This window comes from Lathamus discolor, chromosome 4 (assembly GCF_037157495.1).
Source record: "Lathamus discolor isolate bLatDis1 chromosome 4, bLatDis1.hap1, whole genome shotgun sequence".
Lineage (NCBI taxonomy): Eukaryota > Metazoa > Chordata > Aves > Psittaciformes > Psittacidae > Lathamus > Lathamus discolor.
The window spans coordinates 58,046,140-58,057,029 of NC_088887.1; the positions used below are offsets into that span (position 1 = coordinate 58,046,140).

Sequence of the window (10,890 nt, forward strand, 5' to 3'; positions counted from 1 at the left end):
GGTGAAAATTACAGCCTAATTAGCTGTTTCATGGAAACTTAAAGGGTGCTGATAGTGCATTTGCTTTTCAGTGGTGACTGGCACTCTTTAGGCAAGGTTTCTGTGAAGTTTGTGCCAAGGAAACTGACATCCAGAGGCAGAACTGACTCACTGTATCTTAGAGGTAAAAGCTTGCTCCTTCAATTGCAAAGAGGCATTCGGATAAGTATCAGCTGGTTGGGTTTAAATTGCATGGAAGGGATGATCTTTAGAATTGCCACCTCTATACCCACAGGTAAAATATTTTTTGCTGATGAATTCCCTTGGTTTGTGGGTAGAAAAGCAGATTGCCTCAAAATTCACTCTCTGCAAGGGAACTTACCATGAAAAAGATGTAAGTGGCACTTGGCGGTGCACTCCGACACTGGCTATTGCCTGCAGAGCTCTGTCCAGATGGATAACTGGGAACTTCATTCCTGTGGAACACAGAGCTCATTTATTGTCATGGGCTATTCCCGGCATTCACCCACAATTGTTAAACAGGAAGAAAACTGCAACTTTGATGAAGTACCAGATGTCTTTTACTGGTTTTGTTTTATTATGACCAAGTTGCTGCGTGCCGGTCTGCCACAAGGCAATGTGGAGGCTGGTAGGTTAGTGTAAGGGCAAAAAGCTTCTTTCTTTCCAGGGCTGGGTGTAGCCACACTGTTACTGGAGGACGAAAGGAGGAAACATAACCCTGCAGTAGTATAATCATGCTGTTATATGCTCAAGTAAACATGCTATGCTATGCTAGGCTCTGCTAAAAGGGAAGGATATATCTCTGTAAAAAGAGCCCCCTTTTAAACTCCTTCTTTCCCCTAAGCACCTTCATCTGTGAGAGGATCAGGGAAACTGTTATATTCACAAGTGGACTTGATTCTTAGAACTCCAAGCCCAGAGAGAAATTACCTGCAATGTATATTTACATTTAAAATAATCAGAACAACTGAAAAAAATAGCAAAGAAACCCCACACCAACCCAAACCCCTGTGGCCCTGATTTCAAACAACATTTGGAAGAATTAGCACTCTCCTCCTGAGCTCTGTTCTTGTGCCAGTCAAGACCAGCTTGTGGCTCTGTAGCAGGGACACCTCTTTTGACTCCAGAGCATTTCCCCAGGCAGATTGTCCATCTGGAGTACTAGTGTGAACACATAAGGATTTACCTGGAGGCAGACGTGTGAAAAGAGGTGTAAAGACACCTTCCTTTCCCACCCCGCTGCCCCCTCAATGTAATCTGGGTAGCATTGCTTTTCTTCTACCCTGTGTTACGTGATTCCTTCCATACAGTTTTCCCTTTTTAGGGCTCTGCGTGGTATGAATATGCACACCGCAGAGATATCTTTGAGCCTTACCAGAGTAAGATCTCTGGTTTGGTGACCAGCTAGTAGCTCAAGTGGCTGCATTGCTTTGAAAACATTGGATGGTCAGTATTTCTTTATTTCCCTGTGTTGAGCCACATACGTGTGTCACCTTGTTACCTCTAGCTCACCTCAACACCATGCTCCCATCTTCACAGCAGAAATACCTTTGGACCTATTAGTGCTAAAACACTTGTACCTGTGCTTGCTCCTTTTGGTGCCAGAGATCCCAAAAGCTGAACCATTGCAACTGCTTGAAACTTGTAAGAAGGGAGTTAGGTCGTTTTCCCTGCAGACAGTGTAAGAGTAAAGAAACTGCCCTTGAAAGGATCAAAGGAAAATGTTTCTTGGGGGGAGATGTTTTTCATTTACTTGTCTACAAATGCAGATTTTTTCAGTGGGTGTTGTACATGCAGTTATTGAACTGCACATAGTTCAAAGGCAGAACCACATTTATGTACAATTGTCTTTTTATTTTCAACAGTGGTTTTTGAGCACTGATGTGTTTTCCTTAACTACTTCAGTTATTTAAAGCCAATTCTCACTCACAGTGGCCCTCCATTAACCACAACTCTACCCAGCTGGTGTGGTCTGGTCGCCCGCTGTCTGACGAGTCCCCAGGTTTATGATGTAAGTAGAACAACTCAATACTTCTGGGTTTTGGTTTTTTATTTATCTAACTTCAAGGAAGCATTTTTTTATTACTACTATTTTAGGCAAAAGTTTGGTGAGAGAGACACACTACAAGAAAGTGCTGGTTTGTCCTAGGCAGAAAAGGTTTAAGATACTCTACCTTGAGGCAACAGCCTCCGTTAGTAGAAAAAAGAGATGATCTTTATTGTTCAAATACTACCTTAAAAAAAAAGAGACATTAAAGTATATTGGAAAATCACAGGCCTAGTCAATAAATCAGTTCTGTGAATCACTGCAAAATATTCAGTCCCTTCTCAACACTTTTGGACAAGATTCTTTTCCTGTTACTGCTGAGGTTGCATTGAGGTCTCCTTCAGAGAAGACAGGCCCGTGTACCCATGCTGGAAAAAAATCTGGTGGAGCTTCCTTTCATTGTTTCCACTGTGAAATTTGAAACTGTGTTTCAGAAACCTTTCATCAGTTACTTATCTCAGTGAAGCAGGTCACTATACTGTCTTTACAGCCATGTCTTGTAATAATTGATGCTTCATTCTCCTCTTACTCTTGCAGGATCCTGATACATGCCATTCCTATCTGTACAGGGCTTCTGAAATCTACAGCTCTGTATAAGCTGCCTATAAATAAAACCGTTGCACTATGTGGGATCACTCAGATTTACAGGTTCTTTGGAATGGTAACATATCTGCCATGTTCAAGTAGTCTTGGACCAGTTTTCTATTCATCTTTTCCTAGAGAGTTATGAATTCCAATTCCAACTTTGAAATACTACCCCTGCTTATCTTTCTGGTGTCATTAGCATCTTGCTTTCACCTGATAGTAAAATTTCAAAGAAGTGTGAAATACCTGCTGCCTATTTAGAGCTATTGGTAATGCAAGAAATTGGCCTTGTTCCCATCTTTGCAGTGCCACTAAACATCTTACAACAGATCTAGGTTGGAATGCATCCATCAGACCAATTAACCTACTTGTGTGTTGCCCATGTGTCTCTCTCTGGTCTTATAAGATTAGTCATCTAGTAACCAGAATAAAAATGCATGCTTTGGCTTCGGTTTCTTTAACAGTTGGGCTTTTCCCCACCCCATCTTTACTCCTGACTCTTAGCTACTACTGTATGTGTAAACTTATTCTTTAATTGGATTTGTTCTGACACACACAAACGCATACATAGTTGGGATGTTAACTGCATCATTGAAAATGCTTATAAGGCTGCATACTTTGTATACGGTGTATGAATGACATGGAACTTCGCACTGTCTTCTTGTTCCTATTTCATTGCATTGCTGCATTAGTCTTAGGGAAGAATATAATTTTGAGATTTTTATTTCTAGTTTCTTTTCAAGATTTACAGACTTTGTAGTTGCTTTATTGCTTTTTGTTACTCTGCGTGGCAGGATTTGCTATGGCACTTGGCTGTACCATTTTATTACTGGCTAAAAAGCTGTGGAATCTTTCTGCTTTCCCATTAGGTGCAGGTAAAGCAACTGAGAGTGCCCTGTCTTTGAGGGGACAAAAGCTGCTGGGCATAGTTGTGCTTTTGTGAAGTGTTTCCAAGAAAACTGAATGGTACAGCTGAGAGTATTGAAGACTTGGAATTAAACAAGCAAAAAAGTCTGTAAATACTCAAGAGAACGTAAAATGTCTGGAAAATGTGTTTCAAAAAGAAGTAATAAATTCTAGATCTCACTCAGATACATGTCTGAGCAGTTACGACATCTACGTAGAGAAGAATGCATGCACGTATGTGGCTATACTGACTGTATATTTGTGTATTGTTTTCAACATTTGTTCCCTCCCTGGCTTTATTACAACCTTACTTAGAATTCATTTTCACTTCCATGACGGGGAGTACATCTTTTTAATAAGATGCCAAAGGGTGGGTTATCTTATTACATAGTCCACCTACAACCTATTCCTAAGTAAGAGATCGTGTCCTCTTAGCCTGAATTTGCATGGCATACATGTAAGTTTGAGTCAGCATGCAGGGGATGAGGTACAGTGGATTTTTCTTCCAAAGCTGCAGTTACTATTCCTTGCTGATGTTCTCCTACTGCTTTAAGATTGTCGCTAGGCTCACTGTCAAATGCTTCCCACCCAAACAGAATCCAGGCTGGAATTTAAAAGCATGAAAAGTTGCTGTAGTTAGTATTTAAAATTGTCATTTTCAAAAATTCACTCCTCTATTTCTCTCCTGGTGCTATCTTCAGTGTATGTCCCTGCCCATGACAGAGGGTGGAACCAGGTGGTCATCTTTAAGGTCTCTTCCAAACCAAACCACTCTATAGTTCTATGTCTGTACGGCAGGGCTTTCCAATTCATCCCAAAATGATGTAGGTCACTTTTTTCTGCCCTATTGACATGTCCTTTAAAACCTCAGTAATTCTATTTCATCAACTGTTTATCCCATTTGGAAGAACCACCTGTGTTTTCATCTCCTCTTCCTGATGATTAAGAATTCCTGGGGGTTATTTTGTTTGTACAGGGGTGTGGGGGTTTTTTGTCCTATGCACTCTCCCACCCATTCTTTAAGTCTATTTCCTGCACCATACAAAGTGTGACAGCTTGGTATGAAAGCAGAGGGAATTCAATTATTTCTCTGAACGTGCAAACCCAGTAAAGGAACTTAATTTGCACTCTATGTAAGTCTTGGGAGAGGTAATTCTCAAAACTGGTAAGGAAACGCTTCACCTGTGCCTCCCCCCTTCCCTTTCTTAGTGGCTCTAGCTTCACAGCAAAAAGTTGTTTAGTTTCCTTGATGAGGTCAACTGAGAAATAGAGAAACTCTAAACAGAGCCTGAGATTGAAGTTGTAACATACTTCACATGCCTGCTACATGACACTTTTGTTTTGGAAGCAGAAGATAAGTAACTTCTGATGCAAGTTTTGTCATCCATGTCGCCTGTGTTGTGTTCAGCACCAGCAGTGTACGTGATGATTACCAGCACTTTGCGTGGTGTACTTGGCAATGCAAAAAGCGCATGCATTGGGAGACAATAAAGACTGGCTTTGTAAGCAGTAACTCTAAGCTTTAGCTGTTTGAATGTCTCCAGCATGCTTTCTTAAGAGCATGGGCAGATTTTACCACAAATGGGACAGAGTTCTCTGAGGGCCCTCAGGGTTATGGTCAGCACATCAAAGCAAAACTCAATCTTTTATATGGTTTTGGATTTAGCAAGCCAGCCGTTCTAGTTTGTTAGTTTTAAGTAGTGAAATTCAGACCTATGTTTTTTGAGTGAATTGAAGCTGTTCCTACAGAACTGTAGGGACTGCAGAGGCCAGTTTAGGGTTATTTCTGGAAGAATTTCAAGTCTCTAGGGATCTACTTGGATACATTTCCTGCCTTTCTTGAATTGTTCATGCTGCATGAAGCACCGTAGATTTATTCTCCCATCCTCTTTGCTTGCAAACATAGCAAATCTATATGCTACATAGGATTGTTCATGGGTGTTCTCTGGGGAAACACATGAAATAAATCGCCTGCTACTTGCAGTGCTTTTCAGAAATGAAATAATAAGTGGAATTTGTCTCATAGAAGGCAAGTTTATTCAGTACACTGAAAGAAAGCTCAGTGTTTTCTCTGGAACTGATCATGTTTACATACATGTAAGCACAGCCTGGGGCAAACCAGCAAAGACTGAGTTAGGACTTGCCATATAGTATAAAGCCTGTGGCCCACTCGGTACTTGGCTTTTCAGTCTTTTGGAGAAGCTCAGGTGTAATGTGTGTTCTTACCAGTTGCTTATCTGACAGGTGGCTGTAAGGATTCCCTGTTAAATAGTATTGAGGAGACAGAAGATGCTTTGGGACCTTGCTGCAGATGCTGCCCATGGGGCCCTGGTATTGCAGTAGCTCCTGATGTGCCATTAGCCCTGCTTTCTCCTCCTCGGTGCTTCTTCAAGGGCAAACACCATGAAAGGCAACTTGTGATAGAGCTGCTGAGTTTCTTTGACTTCTTAAAACGTAACGAGTCAGCTGTCACAAACCATTCTAACTAATCTTTCTGCTTTTCATCTTTGTTTGTCTCTTCTTCAAAAGCAGAATGTATGGGAACACCAGATTTTCTTAAACAGCTGATTTTGTGTACTTTTTCTAATCATCCTGGTCTTGTCCCTCAGACTTACACTTTTTTTCAGTGGAAACCTTGTAAAGGTTGATTCTGTCAGCTAGAGTTGAACTCTTTAATTTCTGCCTGCCTTTCTTAAAACAGTGACCGTAGTTCACTGTTTTCTTTGCAAAGGAACCAAGTGTCCAGAAGTGTTTGCTCTTTGAGAACTGTGTTCTCTATCACAGTAACCCTGTCTCTAATAAGTGAGGATAAATTTGGATGCCACAAAGGTCCTGAGGAATCAGTATTCATTTTAAGTAGGGCTTGTCTTGCACCTGACACCGAACTGCACCATTTCTGTCATTGGTTTTGGTAAACTCTTGACATCGCTTCCAGTCCTCATTAATTAAATAGTCTGCATCATCCAGAGGATTCTGCTGCCTTATTTTGACCAGTTATCATTCTGAAATAATGACAGGAAGCTTTCCTAGGTAGCTTTACTGAACCAGGTACTGCTATTTTTCATTGTGGACAGGTTAATCAGCATTTTCAATCTGAAGTGCCTCCTGTTCTGCAGTGCAGGTAGGGCTTTCTGGTCAGGCTGATCACAGGCTTCCTACCTCGTGTAGCCTGTGCCCTCCTTCCTTTGCCGAAGTGGAAGAAGATGACATATTTTGAGAACATAACCTGACTGGTGTCCAGCCTACCAAGGAGAACAGCAATATACATGCTTATTTCATTCTTGCTAAGCAGTATGGAAATAACTGTTCAGATACAAGAAAGCAAATTTATAGCTGATGATAGAATTTTCTTCAAATATGAGGAAGCCCCATTTTTCTCACCAATTCAGCTGTTTTGCCTTTTACCAAGACCACGTTAAACAAGAGTGAAACATGGTACAGGTGCTTGCTGTTGTAGAGAAATTACTACTCAGCAGTTTCTGGTCTCTGATCATGTATTTCATCCTGTCTCTGCTAAAATAGATTCACAGGGGTTTGTGAGCCACTTTAACGGATTTTGAAAGGAAAACATGAGAACTAGTTACAAAACTATGAAGCAAGCACTTTCTTATATCAGTCTTTCTACTTGTACGGCTCAGGAGTGTTCCTAAGAACTAGGACAAATAATTCTCTATTTAGGATCAGATAAGATGAAGGAGATAGTTTTAAAAGAGTCAATCTATAACAAAAATTTGCCCAGGAAAACTTGAATGTAAAGAACTTGGGTTTAAGAGTTCTTACCAGTTTACACAAGTCTTTTGCTAATTAGCCAAATTCATTAGTAACAGATGCAACTCCGTGTCTGGAATGACTTTATTATGCGTAGTCTCCAGTCTTTTTCCTGTACTGCCTTCTAAATTGTCAAGCAAAAACCAGAGTGTATTGCTCATCTCTCCTGTACTTCTGGTAAACTTCCAGTGCTATTAAATCCCCAGTTACCTGTTTTATGATCTAGTTCTTGGATTCAGCTCCCCCTCATCTCTCCCCAACAGCAGTAGTCATACAGGGAGCAGTAAGCTGATTTGCAAACGCTAGGATCAAAGCTATTTTTAACATTTCTCAAAGTGGATCTCTACAGCTTACCACCGCTCCTGTGTTAACACCTAGGTGAGCTCTTCTGTTCAGTTACCTTCTTGACAAAGACTAGATGTGTGCTGTGCAAAGGTTTTTCTTTATTTTTTTCTTTTTCCCCCAGAATCAAGAACAGCTTAGAGAAGAGGATTCTGATTTTATTCTGAATGATGGTGACCTTACCGTGACATACGGTGATACAACAATAACTGCAAACGGTTCTTCTGGCCCCCATACAGCTACCACTAGCCTTGATGACAGGAGAACAAAAAGCAGTTCAGAGGAAGCACTGGAACGTGATGTGGGAGCAGCAGATCATGAAGTTACAAGCAGGGGTACCCGGTTAGTATTTCCTCTGGAAGACAATGCATGATTACTGACTCAGTAAAAATAACTCTTGCTCTGTGGATGGATCAAGGAAGACTGCAGGCCACTGTGTCACTTGAGGTGGGGATGTTTATTTAAACATGTCAACATGCGTAAGTGGTTTTACTAGGGTCTGAAGATGTCACCTATTTTTTACTCAAGATGCTGACAGTGGGATTTTCTAAATGTCTGAAAAAGGACGAATGAGAAAACTGGTCATTCTCTTTTCAATCACATATTGAATCCATGTATAATTAGCATGCTGCAATTGTCTAGTTCAGCTGCAGCAGCTCTCTGAAGAGAGGTACATGAAAACACTGTCACAGAACTGAGCTTCAAGCTTGGCTTGAGAATGAGAATGGAAGAAGAAATATAAACCTGGTAATTATGCGGTGAAAAAAAGATGTGTGTGCACCTGAGTGTGGAGAGATCCACTGCTAACTTCTCTCACTGAGGAAACTGTTGAGTAGGACAAGACAGTATACATTAGGACTACAAGTGCATGAATGCCAGACTGTGTGGGGAATCTGTTACTGCAAGCTGTACTTAATGCATTTCAGGGAAAAGAAGATTTCTTCACTGGCCAGGTGTTTAAATAGGAAGGCAATGAGAGCTACCCGTCCCTTTAGCTTTAGGTGACTTGACTATTACTATTAGCCGAACTTCTAGTGCCTCAAAAGAAAAACACCCATCTTCCTGTGGTCTAAGGTGTACCTGAACCATCACAAGCCTGGAGCCAGGCTTTCTTGAGTAGAAGTAATGAGGTAATACCTTCTCTCCCTTAAAGCTCTTGAAATCAGGTGAAAATAGTTGGAAACATATCTTGGGCTGGGGAAAACAGCAAATGGGGGGGTGGGGAACGAGAGAGAGAAAGACAGTATTGAACTTGCATGGAACCATGAGGTTTCATATTGCTCAGAAGAATCCATGGACTCTGCTTACAGTTCTTGTGTGTGATAAACAGCAAACGTCTAATTAAATGGACAAGCAAATACCACTGGCTTTACCATTTGTGACTATCCTAAAAGAAAGGTGTTTACTCTTGTTCTCTTTCGCAGAGTAGATGTGAAACTTCTGTGGGGCATTGCACAACAACATATAAGCTATGAAAGTGATGAACTGTAGTATCTTAAATGTGAAAAGGGAAAAATCTTTGCCTAGTATTTAGCCCACTTACACGTAGGCTAGCTTTAACTTATTGCTAAATGCTTTTTGATTTCCAAATGAGGACATATACTGTCTTTGCCAGTAGCTGAAAATTCATGCTTTGAAGAGCAGTTCAGCTGTTTAAAGCATGCTAAAATGTGATTTCATTCTCGTGTGTCAAAAGGTTTATTTTTTTAAAGAGTTCTGTTGCCCACTAACGTGATGTAATATCGGTTTGTCTCAAAAGTGTGGTTTTCTTGCTGCCATTTCAGTTGTTCCTCCCAAAACTGTGTGTGAGTAAATACCCACTGTTTTTACTTAACTATTAAACTTAATGGGCTAACTTCAGTACGAGAACTTACTGCTGCAGAGAAACTTTGCAGTCATATTGTCTAGTCTGCTTTCTTTCAGCTGTGTTCTCTGAGTGATCTACCTCCTTGTCTGTCTCTCCAAGGTAAATTTGTAAAGGGCATTGATCGGTAGTGACTGTCTGATATGATTAAGAGAGACAAGGAAACCAGAAGTCTTTGTGGAAAAACTGGAAGTCCAATACAGTCATCAATGTTCTTAAATGACAAAGAGTAACAAACCCTGAATGAAGACCTCCAGGCAAAACAACTCCTTTTCAGTTCTCCTCTGCTTTCAGGGAAGACAAAGCAGATAGCAATGATCCATGCTATTTATACTGTTTACATGGCTTGTTTTCTGGGTTTTTTTTTGTTGTAAGTGCTCTGGCAGTAGAAAAGGTAGTTCCCTACTAAATTACAGAAACCACTACATTCATTTTGGACACCACTTTGGGACCCATGCTGTCAGTGCTGAGTGAGGACTTGAGATTTCTACAACAATTAGTGTTATTAGCTGTCATATGAACCAAATTTTGGGTTGAGATAATGAAACATACTCAAAATAAATGGGTTTAATACAGTGAGGCAAATCTTTACATGCAGTTTGAACCTGAAGCTTTCCAAATCACTTCAGCTGGAAAGAGAATCTTATGCAGAGAGAGATCTGTTCTTTGGAGGAAAGATCAGGTACTGCTTCTGGAAGTACAAGCTATGTTTCTTAGCTTGCTCAGGAAGATGGAATCTCTTGAAAGCATCAATAAACCATCCCATTGCAGGTGCTTCTCTGTCTGTGTTGTTAATTCTCACAGGGAAAATATACAATTGAATGAAGTTCACCAGTAAGCCCAAAATGTGGTTGTGAAAGAGCAGCCAAAATACAGATGATTGGTGAGAGGTGAGGAATATCGTAGTCTAACTTCACATTCAAAAATTACTTAAAATGCTTATCTAACACAGTAAGGAGAGGCCCATATCAATAAGCTTCATTTTGATTCCTATATTGCAAGAATTTATTTTATTCCTTGATTTTTACCTATTTTCATCTTAAGTCTTTCCAAAATCTTTCACTGCTGACAAAAGGTAAGCTAAAACATGTAGCCTCTTCTTACACCAGTCCCTGTACCAAATTCACAAGGGCCTCCTTTACTGAAAAGTGGGGGGAAAAAGAAAACGAACAAAAAAGCCCTCTTTGTCCTGAAATGCTGCATATTTCACCAACTCTCTAACAGATTCCTCTTTCTTGTGTGTATCCTTTTGAAAGAACAGTTTAATACTTTCAGTTCCTTTTCCAGAGGGACCTCGACACGTTTGTGAGGTGGGCTGATGCCAACCTTATGAAGTTCAACCATGACAAGTGCAAGGTCCTACACCTGGGTCGGAGCA

The 10,890-nt window shown here is 40.6% G+C and overlaps 1 protein-coding gene across 2 annotated transcripts in view; it reads left to right on the forward strand.

Annotated features, from left to right (window-relative positions):
- The window catches only part of SLC9A7 (solute carrier family 9 member A7), a 77,235-nt gene extending 66,949 nt beyond the window's left edge, over nt 1–10,286 (forward strand). For both annotated transcript variants that reach the window (XM_065677593.1, XM_065677594.1), the window contains 2 exons: nt 1,906–2,011; nt 7,773–10,286. In XM_065677593.1, the coding sequence (XP_065533665.1) occupies nt 1,906–2,011; nt 7,773–8,021 (355 nt within the window). In that variant the 3' untranslated portion in view covers nt 8,022–10,286. The remainder of the gene's footprint in view (nt 1–1,905; nt 2,012–7,772) is intronic.
- Nucleotides 10,287–10,890: the final 604 nt, after the last annotated feature.